We start from the raw sequence: 26,192 nt of genomic DNA, 5'->3' as shown, positions 1-26,192 counted from the left end.
CACAATTCAAAGTGTTGGTGTTGACCTTTAAAGCCCTAAACGGCCTCGGCCCAGTATACCTGAAGGAGCGTCTCCACCCCCATCGTTCTGCCCGGACGCTGAGGTCCAGTGCCGAGGGCCTTCTGGCGGTTCCCTCATTGCGAGAAGCAAAGCTACAGGGAACCAGGCAGAGGGCCTTTTCGGTAGTGGCGCCCGCCCTGTGGAACGCCCTCCCAGCAGATGTCAAAACGATAAACAACTACTTGACATTCAGAAAACATCTTAAGGCAGCCCTGTTCAGGGAAGTTTTTAATGTATGATATTTTAGTGTTTCCTGGTTTCTATGGAAGCCGCCCAGAGTGGCTGGGGGGGCCCAGCCAGATGGGCGGGGTATAAATAATAAATTATTATTATTATTATTATTATTATTATTATTATTATGGCTTCCTATTTCCTCTACTGATCTTTCTCTCTGTTCTGGCAGCGTTTGGCTGCGTTACAGAACAACAGGGATGAGGGAGAATGTGATTCTGCCCAAACTTCTAAGCCCACAGACTTGATTTGGACTAATGCACAAATAGGAACCCTGTTTTCTTTTGGACTGCACACTTCTCCAGATTTGGTGATGAAGTTATTGGCTCAGGTATGTATACAAAAATGTGTGTGTTAGGGAAAGAGATGTACAGTTTAGAGAGAAATGCAAATGATTTCAATGCAAGTTTGGGTGCACGTTTTTCCAGCAGTTGCCTCACAACCGCCAAACTTGATTGTACCAGGAAGGCTTCTTCACTGTTTGCAATTCAAACATACACTCTCTGTACGACAGTGGGCAATGTTACTGTTATGAGCCAATTGATGCAAGACATTTTATTCTCCAAACGTAATTCTTGGCTATGCATTGAAGTTGTTATGTACTGAGTCGAATAGGATCCAAACTGCAGCAGTCTGATTGGTCCTAGCCCATTGTGTAAATAATGTATATAAAGCAGATACTCTGAGGGGACATTCATTCATTCCTCCTCACCACTATGAGCTGAATAAAGAGCATGAAATCACTTTGCGACTCTGAGTATATTTCACTGGCGACGAAGGTGGGATCCCGCTGAGCTGACTGCCACACACAGCACCGCAGCACCGCCACCTGCCGCACCGCTGCCTCGCACCGTGTATCCAGGCTTCAGCTCCGGGACCCAAGGAACCCAGAATGGCAACTGACAGCAGCTTCTCACCATTCAACCCAGCATCTGGAGACTGGGAAGCGTACGCCTCCCGTTTCACCTTCCTCCTAGAAGCCAAAGGGATCACCGATGAAGAAGACGCCAAGAAGAGGGCAATATTCTTCAGCGTCTGCGGAGAGGAGACGTTTGAAATCGCCCGGGCTCTCCTTGCACCTGAAGACGTCGCCACTGTTCCATACAAAACCATAATGGAACAGCTGAAGGGGCACTTTTCGCCACAGCCCTCAGTGGTGGCTCGTCGAAATGCCTTCTACGCAAAGCGGCAAGCCCCTGGGGAAACCATAACTGGGTTTGTGACCTCTCTCCGCCAAGCTGCCCGGTTCTGCAACTTCTCAGAGCTGGAGAACATGCTTTGTGACCGCCTCGTCGGTGGCCTGAAGGATGAGAAGCTGCAACGACGCCTCTACGCTAAGAAGAGCCTAACTTTCCAGATCGCTCTGGAGGAGGCCCTGGCAACGGAAGCTGCCGAGAGGTCGACGCAAGAGGCACGGCCCAGCCAGCCGTCCCAACCGAGGGTCCACCACGAAGACCTCACCAACAACTCAGGGTCCGACAGGGAGGAGGTGCACCGAGTACAGCAGCGCACTCAAGCAGCCCACATACCACAGCTGCCTCGACGAGAAGGAGGGAACTGTGCAAGCTGTGGAGAAAGTCACGAGAGGAGGACCTGTCGTTTCCGCAACGCAGAGTGCAGGCAGTGCAGAAAATTGGGACACATCGCCCGGGTGTGTCGGGCTCGGCCCACCCGGCACCAGGCATCAGATGACCAATCCAGGAGCCCCAGGTCCCGGGGCCCAACGCACCAAGGCAACTCAACGGAGCTCACGGACTTCCAGGTATACCAGTTGCCCCACCCCAACGTAGAGAAAATTTATGTAGAGGTACGGATAGAGGGGGCCCCATGCCGCATGGAGCTCGACACGGGTTCAACTCTATCCATAATCTCGGCAAGGACCTTAAGGAAACTGTGCCCTACTGGGGGTCCCAAACTCAGACCGGCCCCATTCACCCTCCGGGACTTCCAGAAACGTAAGGTCCCCACAATGGGGGTGGGGACCTTCAGGGTGCAATACCGAGGGCGGACGCGGCAACTGGACTTGCTTGTGGTCAAGGGCCCCTACATTAGCTTACTGGGATTGGCATGGTTTGGACCACTGGGGCTAGCCATCACCGGGGTGAACCACATGAGCTTACAAGTGGATGTGGACGCCATATGCAAGGAATTTCCGGGGGTTTTCGATGGGAAATTGGGACAGTATACGGGCCCCCCCATTGCTCTACAGCTTGACCCTGCAGTACGACCGGTCAGGCTCAAGGCCCGCCGGGTCCCGTTCGCCCTGAAACCCCGTATAGATGAGGAATTGGACCGACTCGTGGAGCAAGGAGTGCTGGAGCCGGTGCCTAATGCCCCCTGGGAAACCCCAATCGTCACACCCGTCAAGCCTAATGGTTCGGTCCGCATCTGCGCAGACTACAAATGTACCATAAACAAGGCCCTCACGGCCCATGCATACCCAGTGCCAGTGGTCAGCCATGTCCTTGCCACCCTGGCTGGGTCGAAAATTTTTGGCAAGCTGGACTTGGCCCAAGCATATCAACAGCTGCCAGTAGATGAGGCTACAGCAGAGGCACAGACGATTGTGACGCACAGAGGAGCGTTCAGGGTAAAGCGGCTGCAATTCGGGGTCAGCGTGGCACCAGGCATATTCCAGAATCTAATGGACTCTCTCCTTAAAGGGATTCCTGGTGTCACCCCCTTCTTCGATGATGTGTTGATTGCCGGGCCCACACCCGAGGAGTTTGAGGACCGCCTCCGCACCGTTCTGCACCGTTTCCAGACGGCGGGTCTCAAGGTGAAGCGGGAAAAATGTCTACTAGGAGTGCCTCAGGTGGACTTTCTGGGATTTATGGTGGATGCAGAAGGGGTCCACCCAACTGGGGACAAGGTACGGGCCATTTGTGATGCTCCAGCGCCCAAGAACAAGACTGAACTTCAGGCCTTCTTGGGACTATTGAACTTTTACCATTCCTTCCTTCCCCACAAGGCGGCGGTAGCGGAGCCCCTACACAGACTCCTGGACAAGCGGGCTCCTTGGGTGTGGGGCCAGCGCCAGGAGGCCGCATTCCAGGCAGTCAAGGACTTGCTTGTCTCAAACTCGGTCTTGGCACACTTCGACGAGAGGCTGCCAGTTGTGCTAGCATGCGACGCCTCACCCTATGGCATTGGCGCTGTCCTGGGACACCAACTCCCGGATGGAAGAGAGGTACCGGTAGCATACTTTTCCCAGACACTCAACGAAACCGAGCGGAACTACTCGCAAATCGACAAGGAGGGTCTGGCAATCGTGAAGGGAGTAAAAAAATTCCATGATTTCTTGTACGGGCGGCCCTTCACCATGGTGACTGACCACAAGCCGTTGCTTGGCTTGTTTGCCCCCGAAAAGCAGACCCCCCAAGTGATGTCTCCTCGCGTCCTCAGGTGGTCAATTTTCCTTGCCAGCTACCAGTATGCACTGATTCACCGCCCTGGAAAGGCGATGGGCCATGCAGACGCCCTCAGCAGGCTACCACTACCGGAAACAGGCCCCGACCCAGCACCTGCACAAGAGGTTATGAGCCTGGAGCTGCTTCCCGACCGCCCCATTCAGGCACAAGAAGTTGCACACCATTCGAAGAAAGATAGGGTCATCTCCCGGGTCCTGGACTGGGTGTGGAGGGGATGGCCCAGCAGCAGCCCCGGGCCAGAATTCGCCAGCTACACAACCCGCAAACATGAACTGTCAGCCCACAAGGGGTGCCTGTTATGGGGAAGCAGGGTCGTTGTTCCCCAGCCCCTCCGCAAAAGGGTCCTCACAGCCCTACACGAGACGCACCCAGGGGTAGTAAGAATGAAGGCCCTTGCCAGGAGTTACGTGTGGTGGCCGGGGATCGACGGAGAGATAGAGGCCTGGGTCAAACACTGCCAGGCCTGCCAAGAATCCCGCCCAGATCCCCCAAGGGCCCCAGTCCAGTCATGGGAGTCTGCCCGAGCACCATGGTCACGCCTGCATGTGGACTTCGCTGGCCCCTTTCAGGGGAAAACATTCTTCATAGTGGTGGACTCCTACACCAAATGGCTGGAAGTCGCACTGGTACCGTCTACTTCTACGTCCGCAGCCATCCGGGTACTACGCCGGCTGTTTGCAACCCACGGGCTCCCTGACACTCTCGTCTCAGACAACGGGACTGCATTTACGTCAGGAGAATTTCAAACCTTCACAGTGCAGAATGCCATCCGCCACATCCGTTCGGCGCCATTCCACCCGGCCACCAATGGCCAAGCAGAACGCATGGTGCGGACCACCAAGGACACCCTTCGCCGCATGACGCAAGGGGATTGGGAGTACCGCCTTGCCACATTCCTTCTAGCACAGCACAGCACCCCCAGCTCAACGACTGGCCGGAGCCCCGCTGAACTACTAATGGGTCGGCGCCTTGCAATCAGATTGGACCGCCTTCACCCCGATAGAGCTCAGAATGAGGTAGTGGTGGGGGAAGGCAGGAACCCCCGGACCTTCATGGCCCAGGACCCAGTGTACGCAAAGAATTTTGGGGCAGGCCCTGCATGGGTACCCGCCACAGTCACCAGGGTCACTGGCCCCGTGTCATACGAGGTGCTAACAGATGGGGGGCAATGCTGGCGCCGCCACTGCGACCAGATACGGCGACGATTCCCGGGAGAAAACCAGGAGGAGGAGGACAGGTCAGAGGAGTCCCAAGGGAACAGTGGGGCAGTGAGGCCCATAGAGCAGCAGGGGCAAGCAGGAGAGGCAGAATCAGTAAATACAGAGAGGACCCGTGAGGCCGAAAGGACACCGGAACCAGAACCACGACTGAGCGAGCCGGTTGCGCCAGACCTAACAGCCCCATCACAGCCAGCATCCGTGGAACACGAGCCAGAACCTGAACCCCGGACCAGGGAACACCACAGGCCGCAACGCACACGTAGGCCGCCAGCGTACCTTGAGGACTATGAATGCGACCTCCCGGGCAGGACTGGAACTTAGAGGGGAGGGGTGTTATGTACTGAGTCGAATAGGATCCAAACTGCAGCAGTCTGATTGGTCCTAGCCCATTGTGTAAATAATGTATATAAAGCAGATACTCTGAGGGGACATTCATTCATTCCTCCTCACCACTATGAGCTGAATAAAGAGCATGAAATCACTTTGCGACTCTGAGTATATTTCAGAAGTGGACAAAGCAACACATGAACCAGTCATTTGTGGATGCAGCCGGCAAAAATTCTTTGCAATCAGAGTGTGTGGAGAAAAGGCTACCATGATCACAGAAATTGTTGCCAGCTGCAGCCACCGTCAAAGGCTTGTTCGCATGCTACATTTATCAGCATGAACAAATGTCTAAGATTGCACAGCAATCTTGTCTAAGTGTAGAGCAGCATGTCTTGTGCAAAGCAACCCTGCGTAATGTAGCAATCTATTTTAGATTTGTGATTAAAGAGGAAGCTAAATAATTGTCATTCAAGATGCCAGATAGACCGCCTTTTGTCATCAAGTTTGATCTAGAAAGATCATGCAATACATGACCACTGTTATAATTTTATGTTCTTGAATTTAAGAAATGGTTTGCTTGGCCATGCCATAGTTAGGTCTGCGCTGCTAACTGCCCCCTTCTCCACAGCTCAGAAAACTATAGATGCAATCACAGCAATACTGTAGGCCTCATATACAGTGGCTTACTCTCTTACATTCTAGAATGCTGGTGTTTTATATATATGTATGTTAGGATTGTAAATTGTGGGCCTAACTGTTGGCCATGGTGCACATTCAATGGGCCTCATCCAGAATGTGAATACAATCTGTCCATGAAGAAGGAATGGTGCACATTTCCCAGTCAATATATATAATCCCCAACTGGCCTTGGGGAATGTGCATATTTTCACTGCATTCTGTACATTCTCTAGGCAATGCATTCATTCTCTGGTCAGTGTGCGTAGTCTCCAAGAAACATGCACTTATTTTCCAACTCTAGTTTAGAAGTTTTTGATCTGCACCCTCCAAGCTGCTCCTGGCTCATTGCCTAATCTTACGAGGCCCCACAACATACCCTCAACAGAGTAATGGGAAGAAGGAGTGGAACTCCAGTTATATATTAACTTTATCAATATAATATATTATAAGTGTGTGACACTTGAGGCCCAGGTGGTCTCAGTGGCCAGGAGTGTCTATTTTAGTCCTTCCTGGACAGAGCTAGCTTAGCCACAGTAATCCATGTTCTGGTAGCTCCCAACATTATCCCATAGTTAAGTGATGTTCATTGTGCGGTAACACAAGATATGGCCTTCTCCACAGTGGCACCTCACTTGGGAAAATTATTTCCCTTTTTATCTTACTTTTCAGTGTCAGATAAAGACACAACTTTTCACCTAGGCTTTCGAAGGCGGTGGAACAGATGGGGCCAATTGTACAATGACTGGTTGTCTGTCTGCTGCACTGATAACTGTATAACTGATGTTTTTGCTTCATGTGAATTCTATTGCTTTGTTTTAATAATATTAATGTTCTACGTTGTAAGCTGTTCTGGGAGAATGAATTGATGGGCAGGCTAGAAACTGAAACAGGAGCACAGGAAGCTGTTTTGTACTGAGTCAGGCCACTGGTCCATCTAGCTCACTAATGTCTACACTGGCTGGCAGCAACTCTCCAGAGTTTCAGGCAGGAGTCTCTCCCAACCCTGTCTGGAAGTGCCATTGGGGAATGAACCTGGGACCCTCTGAATGATCACTGAGACAAGTAAGTAACATGAAAGATAAAGAAGTGAAGCTCTATAATGGTGGGATTTTGTTGTTACTGTTCTAGACAAAAGTATTATATATTAACTGCCTTGGTCGCGCTGGTTGATGATCTCCGGCGAGGTAGGGACAAAGGTGAGAGCTGTTTCCTAGTTCTGCTGGATCTCTCAGCGGCCTTTGACACCATTGACCATAACATCCTTCTGAACCGTCTAGAGGGGCTGGGAGCTGGGGGCACTGTTATACAGTGGTTTAGCTCCTTCCTCCTGGGCAGTGTTCAGAAAGTGGTGGTGGGGGATGAGTGTTCAGACCCTTGGGCTCTCACTTGTGGGGTGCCTCAGGGTTTCGTCCTCTCCCCCATGCTTTTTAACATCTATATGAAGCTGCTGGGAGAGATCACCAGGGGGTTTGGAATGGGTGTCCATCAATATGCAGATGATACCCAGCTCTACCTCTCTTTCAAATCAGAACCAGTGAAGGCGGTGAAGGTCCTGTGTGAGTGCCTGGGGGCGGTTGGAGGATGGATGGCGGCTAATGGATTGAGGTTGAATCCTGACAAGACAAAAGTACTGTTTTGGGGGGACAGGAGGCGGGCAGGTGTGGAGGATTCCCTGGTCCTGAATGGGGTAACTGTGCCCCTGAAGGACCAGGTGCACAGCCTGGGAGTCATTTGGGACTCACAGCTGTCCATGGAGGCGCAGGTTAATTCTGTATCCAGGGCAGCTGTCTACCAACTCCACCTGGTACGCAGGCTGAGACCCTACCTGCCCGCAGACTGTCTCACCAGAGTGGTGCATGCTTTAGTTATCTCCTGCTTGGACTACTGCAATGCGCTCTACGTGGGGCTACCTTTGAAGGTGACCCGGAAACTACAACTAATCCAGAATGCGGCAGCCAGACTGGTGACTGGGGGCGGCCGCCGAGACCACATAACACCGGTCTTGAAAGATCTACATTGGCTCCCAGTCCGTTTCCGAGCACAATTCAAAGTGTTGGTGTTGACCTTTAAAGCCATAAATGGCCTTGGCCCAGTATACCTGAAGGAGCGTCTCCACCCCCATTGTTCTGCCCGGACGCTGAGGTCCAGGGCCGAGGGCCTTCTGGCGGTTCCCTCATTGCGAGAAGCAAAGCTACAGGGAACCAGGCAGAGGGCCTTCTCGGTAGTGGCGCCCTCCCATCAAATGTCAAAGCGATAAACAACTACCTGACATTCAGAAGACATCTTAAGGCAGCCCTGTTCAGGGAAGTTCTTAATGTGTGCCATTTTTTAGTGTATTTTTGGTCTCTGTGGAAGCCGCCCAGAGTGGCTGGGGAAACCCAGCCAGATGGGCGGGGTACAAATAAATTATTATTATTATTATTATTATTATTATTATTATTATTATTATTATTATTATTATTATTTTCTTCAGCTGATTTGGTAAGAAGTGTCATGCTATCTCCCAGCGGAAGCCACAAAAATAAAATTGAATTGTGCATCCGGGTTTACAGGCAGAGATCTGTTGCAACTGCTTCTTGGCCACAGAGCTTCTTGGCCAGCCTCCTGGGCCCAAGCTGCATGCACTGCAGACAGAGTCAATAGCTGGCAGTTCAAAGCACATCACAATACTACGCAAGGATAACCTTTAATCATTATCTGACAAACTGGGAGAGTTTGGGATTTATAGCTATCACAGAGGAGAGAGAGAGAGCAAGTAGAAATCTTACCATAGAGCCTGCAGTAGTCACACCAAAAGTTTTACATCAAGGCAAGCAGAGGTATAGATATATAGATATCGATCTATCCAGCCTCATATAACCAACATGCTTAAGTCTAATTAATGCCAGAAAGGGTTAAGACCATAGAGTAAGGTGTCCTGCTAGGCTTAGCTAGGTCACACAAACACCCCCTCACCTTGGGAGGAAGGGTTACCAAACTTTTGGTTCTCATTCTTCCACCATGTGAACCCTAACATTAAGCGGATGCTCCAAGCTGAGACTACTGTATGGAAAAGTACACGGATCTGACCTTTGAAGAGTATGTAAGTAAACTTTTTTTTAACTTAATGAACGTGTTGTCTCTTTCTATGGCAAGGGAAGTAAGGAACTTTGGAAGCAGCTTAGAATAGGATATTTTAAAGGTCCAACAGCCTATATTCCCACACTTTTTTGCAGCATGTTTTGTGAATTTAAATCTCTGCTGGGATTCTCTCTCACCAAAGAGTACTTGCCCCAAAACCTGGATCTAGGCATCCAGGGAATTCTCTTTTTTATTCTTTGACCAAATTACCAAAAAACAACACACACAAATGTGTGTGTGTGTGTGTTTGTGTGTGTGTATCTGTATCTATATCTATATCTATATATCTATAATCTATATATATAGATATCTATATCTAATTACAGTGCACTTCTATCTTGTGGTTTGTTACTGGTTTGTTTTGTTTTGTTTTTCTTATGTATTTTGCGTTTTTTTGTCTAGAATTTTTATGCTGTGAACCACCCTGAGATCTACAGATGAAGGGTGATCTACAAATTATTTTAGTAGTAGTAGTAGTAGTATCAAAAAGTAAAAAACTTACAATACTTTCTGCTTCACGACCCATACTGTCTAGATGCATAATTTAATCAAACTTTCTAACCTCACACTGATTTGTCTGCAGAGGAACTCGAGCATCTGTTGCACAACCCCATGGAGAATTCTGAGGCATTTCAAGAAAGCGCTCTCAGTTCCCATGAGTACTAGCCCAGTGTGTCAAGCCAAACTATCACTCTATGCAACCCAACAGTACATCACGCATTGTCCACTGTATTGCAGGGAAAGACTAGTAACAGCAGATGTGCCCTTTTTAGGCAGTTTATCTGTCATTGCCAGTGTCCTCAATGAGGAACCCCTGCTAAAAACCCCAAGAGATCCCAGAAACTCAATGATCTAGATGCCAAAACACATAAAGGTCATGCACAAGTAAACTCAATGAAATTAAATATTCTTTTCAATTTTATGGCACTAGCTAATGGTTTAAATATTCACTTACCTCTGTTATATGCGGATTAGGATTGAACCCACACAGACTGCAAACTACAGTTTGACACTGAGTACATGTATTGTAATTGGCCTTCTCGGGAGTGTGCAGAAGCAATTCAGTGGTAGTGCAAAGTGGGCAAAAGGTTTTCTTTGGAGCTGATCCACCAGGCTGAGATGAAGCAGCTTGTTGCTGTTGGGGCGGTTTTTCAGGTCCCGGCTGTTGGCCGGTAGGTTTTGTAGGTCCTGCCTGCTGCTGTGGTGGCTTTGCAGGCCCAGTTGGCTGAACTGGTGCCTTCGAAGGTTCCTTTGTGGGGCCTGCTGCCTGGGGGGCAGCCTTTGCTGGCCCTCCTGGCTGCTGAGACGGCTGCTTGCTGGGTGGTGTCCCTTGCTGGGCAGCTGGCTTGGCAGGAGAAGGCGCCTGGGAAGATGTTTTAGCACCATCAGGTGGCTGTGAGGGTGCTTTCGCTGCTCCCGGTGAAGGTTTTACAGAGCTCTGCTGCTGAACAGGCTTTGTAGGCTCTGGCTGCTGTGACTGAGCTTTTGGTGACCCTGGCTGCTGTTTTGCTGCTTCTGCCTGTGGGCCTTTTGCTTGGCCAGGCCCTGGTTTCTGAGCCTGCTTAGGCGCCCCAGGTGGCTGCTGCTGCTGCTGCTGCTGCTGCGGTGCCGGTTTGGAAGGTCCCGTTTTCTGCGGGGCTGGTTTGTCAGCCCCCTGTTGTGGAGCTGTTGCCTTCGGAGATGGTTGTTGTGCGGGTTGCTTGGTGGATCCCTTTTGCGGCTCAGGCTTATCCTGCTTCGGTTTCTTGGAGGCGTCTTCCTGAGCTGGGTCTGAGTCAGAAATCAAATCAAAGGGGTTGAATTTGTTTACAACTGATGTGACTGCGCCAAATGGGTTGGCATCCGAGAGGAAGCTGGGCATCATACTTGGCTTCTGGTCGTCTTTAAAATCAGTTCTTGATTTAGACTGTCTCAAACTTGTAGAGGACGGGCTCTTCCCAGGCAAGCGCTGCTCTGTTTTCAACGTATCTACTGTTCTGCTTTTGCTAAGAGTAGGGGGCCCAGCACCTGGAGGCTTGCCTACTTGCTTTGGATCTTGGCTGCTGTCAAGCGGAGCATGTCTGCAAAAGGAAAGAGATGATGTCTTAAATACCATATAACATACACACAAATACACACACCTTTAAAAAAAAAAAATCCTTCCAGTAGCACCTTAAAGACCAACTAAGTTAGAGAAAGTGTTGCATAGTTTTCTTGCATATTCAGTGGGATACGTGGATTGTAGAGGGTTCTTAATTCTAAGACCCTTGGGTATAATGTTCAGGTTCTTGCATTTAGTAAGAAAGAAGATATCAGTCTGTACCTGTGCAAGTTTCTTGGTGAGGTTGATGGACTTCCATTTCATGCGGCTCAATGTGGTGCCTTCCATAGTTCCAGTTACAGATAGGTAGCCGTGTTGGTCTGCCATAGTCAAAACAAAAAAAATTCCTTCCAGTAGCTCCTTAAAGACCAACTAAGTCTTTAAGGTGCTACTGGAAGGATTTATTTGTTTTGTTTTGACTATGGCAGACCAACACGGCTACCTATCTGTAACACACCTTTTAGTAAGCCTTAAAAATGTGGTGAATTCTTATGTTTTTAAGAGACCTAAAAGGAACTCTTAAAAAATTCTGTTACCTAATAATAAAATCTAAATGGCAGCGGAATGCCTTAAGTAGATGTCCACCTCATTTCCCATCATTTACAGGAAAAAGGAAATTTCCAAAGCAGGCACGTTACACAACGATTTCTGACATTTCCCACTGACCCTCTTACATTTTTTAAATTAGCAGCAAGTGTGAGAATCCACAAAATTGATGACGTTTGCTACAATCCCTTGTGGCATCTTAAGTGGCAGGCAAATCTCCTAGTTTTGCACTGCCAATCTCAACTGCTCACAGTCTATGGACTGCAAATGGCTTGGTGGGTCATAATTTGTATAAGGTTGTGATATTCAGAAATGTGTTTGAATCTCAGCTCTGCACCAGGGAAAGTACTTAAAAACCACAATCTATAGTTCCAGCTCCTAAATGTAATAATATGTTTTAAGGAAGGTGTTGATAAAATAAGGTAAAGGTACCCCTGCCCGTACTGGCCAGTCGTGTCCGACTCTAGGGTCGTGCGCTCATCTCGCTTAAGAGGCCGGGAGCCAGCGCTGTCCGGAGACACTTCCAGGTCATGTGGCCAGCGTGACGAAGCTGCTCTGGCGAGCCAGCACCAGCGCAGCACACGGAAACGCTGTTTACCTTCCCACTATAAAGCGGTACCTATTTATCTACTTGCACTTAGGGGTGCTTTTGAACTGCTAGGTGGGCAGGAGCTGGGACCGAACGACGGGAGCTCACCCTGCCGCGGGGATTCGAACCGCCGACCATGCAATCGGCAAGTCCTAGGCGCTGAGGTTTTACCCACAGTGCCACCCGCGTCCCTTTAATTGCTAATGAAATAAATTGCACCGTATAGCAAAAGGTACCCATACAAGGGCTTCGAGGTAAAGCAGAAATACCGAATTCTGTATGTTGCTACATCTTTGGAAGAATGCCAGCAGGACATTCTGCTGGTTCAATAGGGAATCACTGTGCCCCTGCTGGAAGGTTAAGATGCAATGTATTTCTCTCTCTCCAGAGGGTACCATATTCCTCAGCCCCTCCACGTGGTGCGAGTTATGTTTTGAGGTTTCTAGCATCTAAATACAACCACACATGCCCAAAAACATTATTCCCCACTGCACATTAATTTTTTAAAATGGCACTCATTACATTTAACCTATTAAAAATTCCCCGCTCTGAGAACAATAAAGTGACTCCGCAATAATTTTTAATTAAGAGTTTCATCAGAAACGAACTGCTACAGTTGAATAAATAGTAGATAGAGCATGCTATATTTGAATTCTCCAAATGCAAAGTATGTTATTTTAATTGGCTAATATTTTCAGCTCGCGTTTTCCTATAACAGTGGATTCTTGCTGGAGGTCTTCCAAGTTATTTGTGTATTCCTAAATTCTTCCAAAGCATGTCCTCTACACATATCATAAAGGTTTCATCCAGAAGCTGTTATGGAAGGGCAAATACATCATTGTCCAAGATGGCAGTTTAGACTGTCTGCTTAAAATATAGCCAACAACTCAAATTAAACAGACAAAAGCATCTTCCTATAAACATCTGGACAGGCAATGATTCGCAGCCTTGTAGGGGGTAAGGAAAAGCATATTACACCTTACTTTAGTCCCTGAGGCTCTGATTCACCCACAAGTGGCCTGGAAAGCCAAGAGGAATGTTCTCTAATGGCACGAAAATCAGCCCATTCTTCACGGGAAGATAAGTAGCCATTGGGTGAGGAACTGATGTGATAGAATTAGTCAAATACTAGAAGGAAACTTAAGGTTGTTTTTCTGATGAGCTATAATATAGGATAGCAGTTGTAGTATTAGTTGGAAGGTGGTAGAAATGTGCTGTACCTAAACTCCCTATCCATCATTACCTCTCTTGAGGGAATGGGCAGACTCTGGATTTATACTGAGTGTAGAAGGAGGAGAGTAAAATTAGGGGGGAGGGGTGCATATTCCACGTGCATTTTTGTTATGTGCTATCATTTCCATATTTGAAATGTCTCTGGAATTTAGTGTCAAACAATTCCTGATTTCTCCCAGCAGCTCATACCAAAAGCCACTCTTGAGGGCTACAACCCAACCAGTTTTAGCAAATAAGGGTGTTTCTCAGTATCCGATCATAGACTGTAAAGTTAAATGTAAAAGGTAAAGGACCCCTGGGCGGTTAAGTCCAGTCAAATTTGACTATGGGGTGCAGCACTCATCTCGCTTTCAGGCCAACGGAGCTGGTGTTTTTTCATTGACAGCTTCCAGCAGGACTAAACCAGATCGCATGGATTCAAACCGCCAACCTTCCGACCGGCAAGCCCAAGATGCTCAGTGTGGTTTAGACCACAGTGCCACCGGCAACCCTTATCTGATGCTACCGAACCTTTGGCTTAATTATAAGTATTCTGTATTATGGGGGCTAAAAGTCTGCATGTGTACAGTGTATGGTCTAGGTAACCAAGGTGAAGAGGATAAATAGTATGGTCAGTATTAAAAAATGAAGCCTCAGAAAGGAACTACAAAATAATAGTAATATCTAAATATGTAAAACAGTTTATTTCTTGTTCATAGGGTGAATTGCATATGGCTCCAGGCAAATCCACAGAAAAGGAGGTAGTAATCTGGACTGTCAATAAGCCTAGGTTACTTGACCCTATAAAAAGGTAAAGGGACCCCTGGCCATTAGGTCAAGTCGTGGCCGACTCTGGGGTTGCAGCGCTCAGCTCGCTTTATTGGCCGAGGGAGCTGGCGTACAGCTTCCGGGTCATGTGGCCAGCATGACTAAGCCGCTTCTGGCGAACCAGAGCAGCACACAGAAACACAGTTTACTTTCCCGCCGGAGTGGTACCTATTTATCTACTTGCACTTTGACGTGCTTTCAGACTGCTAGTTTGGCAGGAGCAGGGACCGAGCAACGGGAGCTCACTCCGTTGCAGGGATTCGAACCACCGACCTTCTGATCGGCAAGTCCTAGGCTCTGTGGTTTAACCCACAGCGCCACCCGCGTCCCTATAGATGTATTTTTCAAGGATTAATGAAAATTGTGGCTCAATGTTTAGCCCTAATAATGGTCAAATAAATATTTTACAGCAAACTCTCCAATGACTTACACAATTTGCAAAAGGAACTGCAATTTTGGGTGGCGATTTAGATTGGATCAATGAAACAAAAATGGATACGAGAGGAAAATCAAGGAAAAGATTTGTGCCAAATCTGGTTTAGAGATATTCTTGATGCTGCTGATCTGACAGATTTAAGGTGATAACCCCCCTCCAAAAAAACCTGGATTAAACATTCACTGGATGTTCACTTCAAGGCGTTTGACAGGTTAAGTTGGGATTTCAAACATGCTTTACCTTCCTGCCACCCCAAAAAATTCATTTTCAGAGGATATTCATTGTGGCTTTAAAAGCAGTTACGTAAAGGTAATTTGCCCACTATTCAACTAATTGCCTGGGACACACCCAAATTCAACATTTGTACCTTGTCACCTTGGTTTTTGCCTCCTGTATGGAGCCTATTGCCAATCGTATGGTCGGCAGTTCGAATCCCCGCAGTGGGGTGAGCTCCAGTCATTTGGTCCCAGCTCCTGCCCACCTAGCAGTTCGAAAGCACTCTTAAGTGCAAGTAGATAAATAGGTACCGCTTTATAGCGGGAAGGTAAACGGCGTTTCCATGTGCTGTGCTGGTGCAGGCTCGCCAGAGCAGCTTCGTCACGCTGGCCACGTGACCCAGATGTGTCTCCGGACAGCGCTGGCCCCTGGCCTCTTAAGTGAGATGGGCGCACGACCCTAGAGTCTGTCAAGACTGGCCCGTACGGGCAGGGGTACCTTTACCTTTATGGAGCCTATGGCAAATAAAATCTATCAAAATTAGTTGGTACAAGGAATAAAATACACAGATTTGAGACATAAAATAAATCTTTTTTTTTGCAGGTAGCATAGGTGTCACCTCCCTGGGGCCCTGAGTGCCTGAGCACCCACAAAAGTCCCCAATAAGGGGGCCAGGCACCCTGCATGGCACCCACAGCCCCGGGTACCCACAGTCGTGGGGCCAAACTGGCACTCCTGGCACATAGTGTTACTTTAATATTAGCAAACCAAATATTTTCTTCACCAACATCATTCAAAGAAATCTCATATTATGGTAATGTGCCAGGAATGGAAACTAATTACAGTGGTACCTCGGGTTAAGTACTTAATTCGTTCCAGAGGTCTGTTCTTAACCTGAAACTGTTCTTAACCTGAAATACCACTTTAGCTAATGGGGCCTCCGGCTGCTGCCGTCGCGCCGCCTGAGCACAATTTCTGTTCTCATCCTGAAGCAAAGTTCTTAAGGTGAAGCACTATTTCTGGGTTAGCGGAGTCTGTAACCTGAAGCGTATGTAACCTGAAGCGTATGTAACCCGAGGTACCACTGCATTAAAAAATAAAAAATGTTGAATATGTCTCACCACCTACCCAATTTCACCTGCACGAACTATCTAGAGTTAAATTATATTCTAAGCACAAAAATACATTGGTGGAACTATCATAAAATGAAAGGTGATGGGGAATTTTGATGCTTTGATAAAATCTGTTATTTAAATTATATATATTTTTATTAAAGGGACAATATATAGCTTTCTTTCTTAATCAGGCTAGTTTCTGTATCTTTTCCCAGTTAACTAAATGAGCCAAGAGCTAAGATTTAAATTTTTTTACAGTTTTAAAAGGATATTTTGATTTTGAGCAAATCTTTCCCATAAAGATTACTGCAACATATTGGCCATTGATGACAAATGTGAACATTCCTGATTACAATTTAGTTCCAGGCAACTAAATTTCCTGAAATTACATGTTTCTAGACAAGAGCAGTGAAACTAAGTGCACTCATATAAGCCATGTTTAAGGATTCCCACCTCCCTCTCCTGTATTATCAGAACTCAGAGACACTTTATTCACACAACAAATCATCAACATTAACACTACACCCTACTAAACTACTGTGGAAACAATGACAGCAAAAATCAGCCCCGATGGACCAAAATGGATGACAAGTTCAACTCTGTGCCAATATTCTGCAAAAGTGCTTGGAACTGACTTTGCTGACTCTCAGTGACAGTCGAGTGAAAACTTGACATCTTGGATAAGATAAAAGATAACATAATCACATCAGCACAGTGAGATCCAAAAAATAGCAACCATGTCACAACGATGTGGAATTACTGTACAAGCATTGTTGAAATGTTCAGTAGAAAATGGAATGCGCTAGAATGTGTCAAAGAACCCTGAGTAAAGAAATGCTGGATAAGCAAAGGTTACAGTCATAGCTTCCCAGGTTATGGTTATCCACAATGCATAGGTTACTTGGGTTCACCTATGTAAGTAATGAAAATGATGTAAAATTCCATATTCCTGGTCTACTTCCTGGTCATTCTAAGAGGTATTTGGGTCCTTTTGCTTACTGCTGCCTCTCTATCTCTCTATCTCTATCTCTATCTCTCTATCTCTATCTCTATCTCTCTATCTCTATCTCTCTATCTCTATCTACCTCTTCTGTCTTTGTTACTTGCTCCCTGTCTAACTTTTTCACAGGTTCTCATCCACAGGAATACTGGCTGAGTAACTGTCACGGCCACCCAGGACTGGTCCCAGCTCACAAGAGACCTCACTCCGTTGCAGCTTATTTACAGGAAAAGTTTATTGAAGATTTCTGCTTCTCATACAGTTCAGCATTGTGGCCGTACGTCTGCCACGTTAGACCGCTGAAGTCCCCTCTGACTCCTCCCCTCTTCCGCACCAACTTAATAGCCTGGCTCTAGACCACCTCTTCCTCTCCTTTCTTTTCCGCAGGGTCTTCCTGCCCCCCTGGGTTCCCTCTCTCCGTGACTCGCCTGAGGCTGAATCCTCTGCCGCCTCTTCCCCCCTCTTTCTGGCTTTAGGGCCGGGCTCCTCCCCTGAGCTCTCTCCACTTCCGCGCGCCTCTACTTTTGAACTTGGCGCGCGTACGTTGCTGCTGACCTTTCTTTCGACCGCTACACCACCCCCTGCTCTGCTCTCCACCCTTTCCGGCTGAACACCCTGCTCCAACCCCCTCTCTCTGTTCTCTCCTAATCCTGCTCCCTCCGAGAGGCTGACGACTCCACCCCCTTTACTCCGTTCCGGCTGAGACGTCTCTTGCTTCCTCTGTCTTCCACTGGGCTCCTCTCCGCTTCTCCCTTCTCCTCCCCTTTGCTTGATTAAGGTAACCCCCTTTTGAGAATCCTCTGACTCGCTGCTCAGACTCGTGGATTCCCTCAGAATCCCGTCATCTTCTTCCTCATCCTTCTGCCCCTCCTCCCACTCGCTCTCCGTCTCCTCTGTCATCTCCTCCTCTCTCCCAGAAACCCTGACATCCATCCCCCCCTCGAAGCCCCCCCTTCCCCCCTCCCGCTCGCCGGGGACCGGTTGTGGAAACTGCGGCTCTTCGGGGGTAGGCTCAGGATACAGGTCGTCTACGTCAATGTTCTCTGCTGGCAGTTCTGTGTACGCGTATTCGAAGTCGGGTTCTTCCCCCAAATGCTTCTCAGTCTCTGCTTCCATCGCTACTTCCTCCGGTGCTGCCCGCCAAGGACCTATCAGCCACCTCTTACGCCATTCCTCCTCTGGCTGCTCCTCCCACCAATAAGGGGTTTCCGTGTCCACCCCCGAGCACGATCCCCTGGGCGGGCTTGATTCTGGTGTTCTTTCCTCGGGGGAAGAGAAACCCCTGAACGTGCTATCTGACAATGTGGGTGTGAAAAGCCAGTCATCAAAGTACTCAGCTGGCATGGGTCTATGTGGGAAAAGTGCATGGAACTCTTCTTTCAAAAGGGGTTCGTCTAACTCGTAGCCTGGCACCCAACTATTAGCAGCGGCTGGTGTGCCCTCCCTGGCGAGAAAGTATTCAACTCCCTCCTCCCCCCATCTCGAGTCCAGTATCTCTGTGACCTCGTTAAGAGGTCCTGGTCTTGGCGATTCCCCCCTCTCAGGCGCCCTCCTACGTGGCTCTGGGGGTGCTCCTGACTCTTGAAACCTGTGTGGGGTTTTGTAGGGAGTGAGCACCGACCTATGAAAGACCGGGTGCACCCTGGAACCTTCCGGAAGGGCTAGACGAAAAGCCACCGGATTGATCTTAGCCTCAACTAGATATGGCCCTAGCTGCCTGTGTCCTAACTTCTTCTTGGCCAATGACCTGGCCGGCATCGCGTGGGCTGCTAACCACACCCAGTCCCCAACCTGGATGTCCTCTCCCGCCCTCCTGTGCTTATCGGCCTGCACCTTATACGCCTGTTTTGCCAGCTCCAAATGTCTCCGCAGCTCCTCGTGCACCTCTTGCAACTCCGCTGCAAACTGGTCGGCATCTTGAGGCCCCCCCCCTCCTGGTGCCGCAAATCTCGGGAAGGTTCTGGGATGACGGCCATTGTTCGCGAAGAAAGGCGTCACCCCGGTGGAAGCGTGTTTCGTGTTGTTGTAGGCGAATTCAGCCATCGGCAGATAGTCCACCCACGCCGCAGGTCGCTGGTTGGCGTAGCACCGCAGGTACTGCTGCATGATCGCGTTGACCCTCTCCGCTTGACCGTTGGTTTGTGGATGCCTCGCCGATGTCAGGTTGATTTTGACGTGCAAGATGCCCAGAAGCTTTCGCCAGAAAGTGGAAACAAACTGGCGCCCCCTGTCGGACAAGACGGACTGCGGAAGTCCATGCACTCTGAAGACGTGATCGATGAAGAGCTTTGCGGTCTGTTCTGCCGTCGCCACCTTGGCACAAGGGATGAAGTGCGCCATCTTGGTGAACAAGTCCACCACCACTAACACCGCCGTCTTACCTCTGGAGCTGGGCAGGTCTGTAACAAAGTCCAACGCTACCCTCTCCCACGGTTGCTGCGGTGTCTCCAGCGGTTCTAGCAATCCCGCCTGCTTCTGGTGCACCGGTTTGGACCTCTGGCAGATATCACACCTGGCGACGTAGTCCGCCACCTCTCCTCTCATCTGGGGCCACCAAAAGTCTCTAGCCACCAACTCCATCGTCTTCTCTTTGCCGAAATGGCCTGCACTAGGGGCGTCATGCAACTGTTGCAGAACCTTGGCTCGAAGATCGTCGGTGGGCACGTAAAGGGCACCCTTACGAGTCAAAAGTCCATCCTGTAATTGAAACTCATCGGTGTGTCGCGACCCTCCGCGTAGCTCCTCCATCTTAGACTGTGCAAACTGATCCCTTTGCAACGCGCGTCGCACCGCGTCCAGGTCGACTGCGATGGTAGCGCACGTCCACGCCTGCGGTGCGAAAATGTGCTTTGCTGCGATTGGAGCTGCTTCCTCCCAGTATTGCGGCTTTCGGGACAGCGCGTCTGCAATAACATTGGAGTCTCCTGGGATGTATTCTATTTTGAAGTCGAAATCCGCAAAGAACTCCGCCCAGCGCATGTGTCGCTGGGTCTGCAACTTAGCCGTCCGCCAATACTCTAAGTTCTTGTGATCCGTGCGGACCTGCACCGTGTGCTTGGCTCCTATCAAGAAGTGTCGCCACGCTTTGAAAGCTGCATGAATGGCCAACAACTCCCTGTCCCATATGGTATAATTGCGCTCCGTCTTGCTGAGCTTCCGGGAGTAGAACGCACCCGGTCGCCAGTTGCCTTGTGAATCCTCTTGCAAAAGAACGGCCCCAACCGCTCTATCTGACGCATCGGTCTCTACCCGCATGGGTCTGCCGGGATTCACGTGGAGCAGCTGCTCTTCGGAGGCGAAAAGACCTTTAAGCGTCCGGAAGGACCGCTCCGCTTGTTCGGTCCAGACGAACTTCTTCTTCTTGGAACTGAGGGTGTCAGTGATCGCCGCCGTCGCGTTCGCAAAACCTTTAATAAACTTGCGGTAAAAATTGGCAAAGCCGATGAACCTCTGGACCTCTTTCCGATTTCGAGGGCTTTTCCAGTCCAACAGCGCTTGAACCTTAGCCCTGTCCATGGCCAGTCCCTCGTCGGACAACTTGTAGCCAAGGAAATCAACCTCTCTGACATCAAACTGGCACTTTTCCAACTTGGCGTACAGCCTGTGTTCCTTCAGCCTCTGCAGGACCTCCCTCACGTCCTTATCGTGATCCTCCGGCGATTCCGAGAAAATCAGGATATCGTCGAGAAAGCAGACACACTTCTTGTAGAGGAGACCTGCTAGCACGTGGTGCATAAATGCTTGAAAAACGTGGCTGCCATTTTGGAGGCCGAAAGGCATGACTCTGTATTCGTATGTGCCCAGAGGGGTGAACATGGCGGTCTTCCACTCATCCCCTTTCCGGATGCGGATGAGATTGTAAGCTCCACGTAGGTCCAGCTTGGTGAAAATCTTGCCCCTCCTGACGGTCGCTAAAAGGTCGTCAATCTTGGGCATGGGGAAAGCTTTGGGCTTAGTCAAGCTGTTGATGAACCTGTAATCCACTATAAGCCTTTTTTGGGGCGTGTCCTTCTTCTTCACAAAGAAAACAGGGCTGCCTCCCGCTGCTTTAGATTCCTGGATGAAACCTCGCTTGAGGTTATGGTCTATGAACTCCCGAAGCTCTTGCATTTCGTCCTCCGACATGGAGTACAGCTTGGCAGCAGGCAATTGCGCCCCTGGCACTAAATCAATCGCGCAGTCGTAAGGTCTATGAGGCGGCAACTTGTCAGCTTCCTTCTCACAGAAAACCTCCAAGAATTCCTGGTACTTGTGAGGCACTGTTTGCACCATACCCAGATGCAATGGCTGCTCAGCTTCTCCTCCCTGATCGGTCTGAAAGCAATGCTGAGCACAATACGATGAACAAAAGTTGATCTGCCTCTGGTACCACGCAACCGCGGGACTGTGCCTCTCCAGCCAACTCATGCCTAACACGATGGGTGTGTCCGATAAGTGGGTGACATTGAAACTAATAAGCTCTCGATGGTTGCCAATCTGCATCATCATGGGAGGGGTTTGCTGCACCACTTGCCCCCCCAGCAACTTCCTGCCGTCCACCGTGACCACGTTCAGAGGCGTCGTTGCAGGCAGGAGCGCCATGTTGTGCTGCTTAACGAACTGCAGTCCCATGAAGTCGGCGTTGCTTCCCGAATCGATCGTTATTGGAACCTCGAGGAGTCTCCCATCAGGCAACTGGAGTGTTGCTGTGAGCAGAACTGCCGGTTTGGGAGGCAAAGGGTCCACGCTCTGCAGTGATGCTGGGGGCTTGTCTACAGATCCGCCTGGCTGAGCCCCAGTAGCTCTGCTTCCAGCCAGGCACTGTCGTTTCCCTGAAGCTGCTCCCCTGGTTGCACCTCTGCTGTTACAGTTGCCAGCGCTGCAGTGTGCTTCTGGAGCCTCTGGGGGCACTCTTTCGCCATGTGGTGCGCACTGTCACAGATGTAACACTTCCTGGTTCCTCTAGGAGGCTTCGCTTTGGCTGCACCAGGGACAGGGCTCTGGGATGGCTTCTGAGCCCTAGCACCACCAATCTCCATTGGCTCCTCTCTGTCCTTCCCCATTGGCGAGGGGTGCGCACGGCTGAAGTCCCTGTGCACAAAAGGGAGAGTCCTTGCTTGCGCACGCGCTTGGGGCCCGTCCTCCTCGTGCCACGGACGCGCCTCATGTCGAATTCCAAGAGCTAAAGCCCGTTGCACCACGTCTTCTAGGGTCTGGGGTCTGTCCCCCCTAGCGATCTCATCCTTGATGGGGGGGCTCAATCCCTCCCAAAAAAGATCTCTGACCGGTTTACTGTCCTTTGGCCAATCTAAGGCGGTGAGCAATGCAAAAAATTTAGAGTGGTATTGGCGCACAGTCGCTTTCCCCTGCCTCAGCCCGTGCATTTGACGGCGCGCAATGTCCACATCCACAGAGGATTGAAAACAAGAATCCATCGCTTTGATGAACGCAGTTGAATCGCGACGGGCCGGTCCATCTTCGCGCCACAAATTGCGTAGCCAAGCCCTGGCCTCCCCATGCAGGTGCGAAACAATGAACCCCACTCTCTCCTCCTCATCTTTAAAATCGTGACGGAGTAAGTGCAGTGCATATACAACGTCCGCTCTGAAATTGGGATAGTCTTGCAAGTTGCCATTAAAATGCGGAACTAGGGCACCCCCCCTTCGTCCAAGCGCAATGCCCTCCGCTCTGGATCCTGGGGCCCCCGCCTTGTCCGCGCGCTCCCACCTTGCCTGCAAATCCTGGCACGTCTTCTCCAAGTCGTCATTCTTCTTCTGCGAAGCAATGACTGCCGATGTGAGAGCGGTAACCTGATTCCGCAATGCAACCAGCTGCTCCTCAGCGCTCATGGCTGCTCCCGTTCGTGAGCTTCGCAAAAAAAAATTTTTTGCTTTCAGAGAGGGGACTTACTGTCACGGCCACCCAGGACTGGTCCCAGCTCACAAGAGACCTCACTCCGTTGCAGCTTATTTACAGGAAAAGTTTATTGAAGATTTCTGCTTCTCATACAGTTCAGCATTGTGGCCGTACGTCTGCCACGTTAGACCGCTGAAGTCCCCTCTGACTCCTCCCCTCTTCCGCACCAACTTAATAGCCTGGCTCTAGACCACCTCTTCCTCTCCTTTCTTTTCCGCAGGGTCTTCCTGCCCCCCTGGGTTCCCTCTCTCCGTGACTCGCCTGAGGCTGAATCCTCTGCCGCCTCTTCCCCCCTCTTTCTGGCTTTAGGGCCGGGCTCCTCCCCTGAGCTCTCTCCACTTCCGCGCGCCTCTACTTTTGAACTTGGCGCGCGTACGTTGCTGCTGACCTTTCTTTCGACCGCTACACCACCCCCTGCTCTGCTCTCCACCCTTTCCGGCTGAACACCCTGCTCCAACCCCCTCTCTCTGTTCTCTCCTAATCCTGCTCCCTCCGAGAGGCTGACGACTCCACCCCCTTTACTCCGTTCCGGCTGAGACGTCTCTTGCTTCCTCTGTCTTCCACTGGGCTCCTCTCCGCTTCTCCCTTCTCCTCCCCTTTGCTTGATTAAGGTAACCCCCTTTTGAGAATCCTCTGACTCGCTGCTCAGACTCGTGGATTCCCTCAGAATCCCGTCATCTTCTTCCTCATCCTTCTGCCCCTCCTCCCACTCGCTCTCCGTCTCCTCTGTCATCTCCTCCTCTCTCCCAGAAACCCTGACAGTAACTATGAACTATATTCCAAAATGCTATCTTCGTAAACTTGGAAATTAGGATGTGCCAAGGAGCTTAGAAATTCTACTTCAGCACTAAATGGGCAGGAGGAAGTCAGGAGGCCAGAACTTCAATTAGGATTGCATAATGATTGGTTGCTTTGCCAATACAATAATAATGATATTATTGTGGCGTTTTCAATTTGTTTATATTTTTAGATATTTTCTAAATCTAAAGGTACTATATTGCTATATTACATTGTGTTAAGTTTCTTTATTTGCTTCAGATTTCATAGTACCATTATCTGCTATATGAAGATAATAATGTCTGAAATGAAGCACTGTACAACAATAAATCCATTGCTTCATTTCGGTTACATATTTGAATCTGTGGTCTTTATAACTGGTTGACTTCCTGTCTCGCTGAGCAAACCCTGATTAGAGGACCCAACATTGGTGCATTGTCTGGGAAATAGTCAAATAAATACTAACATTAGTTGGACCCCTCAAATTAATAGCCACAAGATGTTCTGATGGGTAAGGTAAAGGTAAAGGTACCCCTGCCCGTACGGGCCAGTCTTGACAGACTCTGGGGTTGTGCGCCCATCTCACTTAAGAGGCCAGGGGCCAGCGCTGTCCGGAGACACTTCCGGGTCACGTGGCCAGCGTGACATCGCTGCTCTGGCGAGCCAGAGCCGCACACGGAAACGCCGTTTACCTTCCCGCTGGTAAGCGGTCCCTATTTATCTACTTGCACCCGGAGGTGCTTTCGAACTGCTAGGTTGGCAGGCGCTGGGACCGAGCAGCGGGAGCGCACCCCGCCGTAGGGATTCGAACCGCCGACCTTTCTGATGGGTACTAGCAAACAAATAATAAACAAACAAGCAAAAACAGACAAGTTCATAAAATATAGCCCTTTAGCTGTGATAGAGAAAAGCAACCTTCATGTAAAGAGACAGAATATCTCTGGATTTGAGATGATAGGATTAAAGAACAGAAGAAGACCATTACTATCATGCTCTCCATGTGAAAAGCCAGCTGCTCACAAGGACAGCATGAAAGAGGTCGGTTGTTGGAAGAATCACATGGCTTGACTATGTAGATATTGGCGTGACCTAACAGCACAATGCTTAGGCTACCAATAACAATGTTGACAAAAATATCCTGAACTATGCTTCAATATTTATCTTTCCAACTAGCAGAAAACTGTTTTGGGAAAGAAAGGAGGTAGGTGGTTGTGAAAATACTGTCAAAGAAGCAAATTTGGTCTGGATCTATCAGCTTTAGAAAAACACCCCGTTTCATATTTGCCATACTTGAGCGAAGTCTTAGGCACAGTGATTTTGCCGGCTACAGGCAGTCTTGGAGGTTGCCAATTATTTCGATCCATTCTGGCTTTGAGCCTGGGTTCAAGTCCAGCATGGGAACCATTTCGGTTGCTCTGGCTTAAACCACAAACGGGCACGACATGAAAGTGAAAATTTAAAAATAGGAACTTCTTTACTGAACGACTTAATGCTAAAAAGCAACTCCTAATTGATGCACTGGTAAGAATATAGTGTTTCTATTGCTTATGAAGATAAGAGATTAATAACATTGATACTTCCCAGGATATATACACCCACAATCTAAAAACCTGTCCCATCTATTGTTGTTTGGGATCTCTGAATTTCTTAGGTTAGGTGTTTTTTGTTTTGTTTTGTTTTGTTTTTGTAATTGGCACAGCCCAACCAAATCATCTTTGGAATTTCATAGCACACCATTTATACCACAGAAGCTTTTTATAAGTTATTGCTTCCAAGAAGGCAAAAATTGGATCATTTAGCAGACATGGCAATGGTTAACCACCCTTATAACCAATTGTCAACCCATAATGTCAGTGGACTGAACTCTTAAACTCTTATCAGAGGAAAAGAACTGTAGAACCATATAATTGTAGAGTTGGAAGGAACCAGTGCTCCCCCCCAAAAAAAAATGTTTAAGGGTACTCTCATTTTCCTACGCATATTGAAATACTGCCCCTCAATGAGGCCAAACTTAGATTCACAAAATGTTTAGGGGGTATGTGTACCCCTGCGTCCCCCCAGAAAAAAGCACTAGAAGGAACAATGAGGGTCAACTTGTACAACCTCCTGTTACTCAGGAATCTTTTGCCCAACGTGGGGCTCAAAGCACAACCTTAAGAATAGGAGTCTCACACTCTACTGATGACATGTAAACAAATATACTTGCACAAAGCAGTTTCTTACACTCCGAATTTAACATAGGGACTCCTAGTCAAAAGAATGTGCCTCTGACTATAATAGGATTTTTCCTTTGGGATATTCACTGTACTCTTTTCAGCATCTGTTGAGACAAGCCTACCCAGATGCTTAGAAAATTGAGATTAATTTTAATCTGTTTTAGTGTTTTGCATGTTTTAAAGTAGGATTGTATTTTTTCTTGATTTTACTGTTT

General features: G+C 48.9%; 1 protein-coding gene across 6 annotated transcripts in view; it reads right to left on the bottom strand.

The window, feature by feature from the left end:
- PCLO (piccolo presynaptic cytomatrix protein) overlaps positions 1-26,192 on the bottom strand; it is a gene marked incomplete at its 5' end in the record, with an annotated part of 247,616 nt that overhangs the window by 200,212 nt on the left and 21,212 nt on the right. For all 6 annotated transcript variants that reach the window (XR_014168472.1, XM_081911645.1, XM_081911646.1 and 3 more), the window contains one exon: positions 10,023-11,127. Coding sequence is in view for 5 of the 6 variants with exons in the window: in XM_081911649.1 (XP_081767775.1) it covers positions 10,023-11,127 (1,105 nt within the window). The remainder of the gene's footprint in view (positions 1-10,022; positions 11,128-26,192) is intronic.

Source organism: Podarcis melisellensis, assembly GCF_964234715.1.
Source record: "Podarcis melisellensis genome assembly, chromosome: 5".
Lineage (NCBI taxonomy): Eukaryota > Metazoa > Chordata > Lepidosauria > Squamata > Lacertidae > Podarcis > Podarcis melisellensis.
Note: the sequence above shows the minus strand (reverse complement) of the source record. Positions and strands in the feature narration are given on the sequence as shown.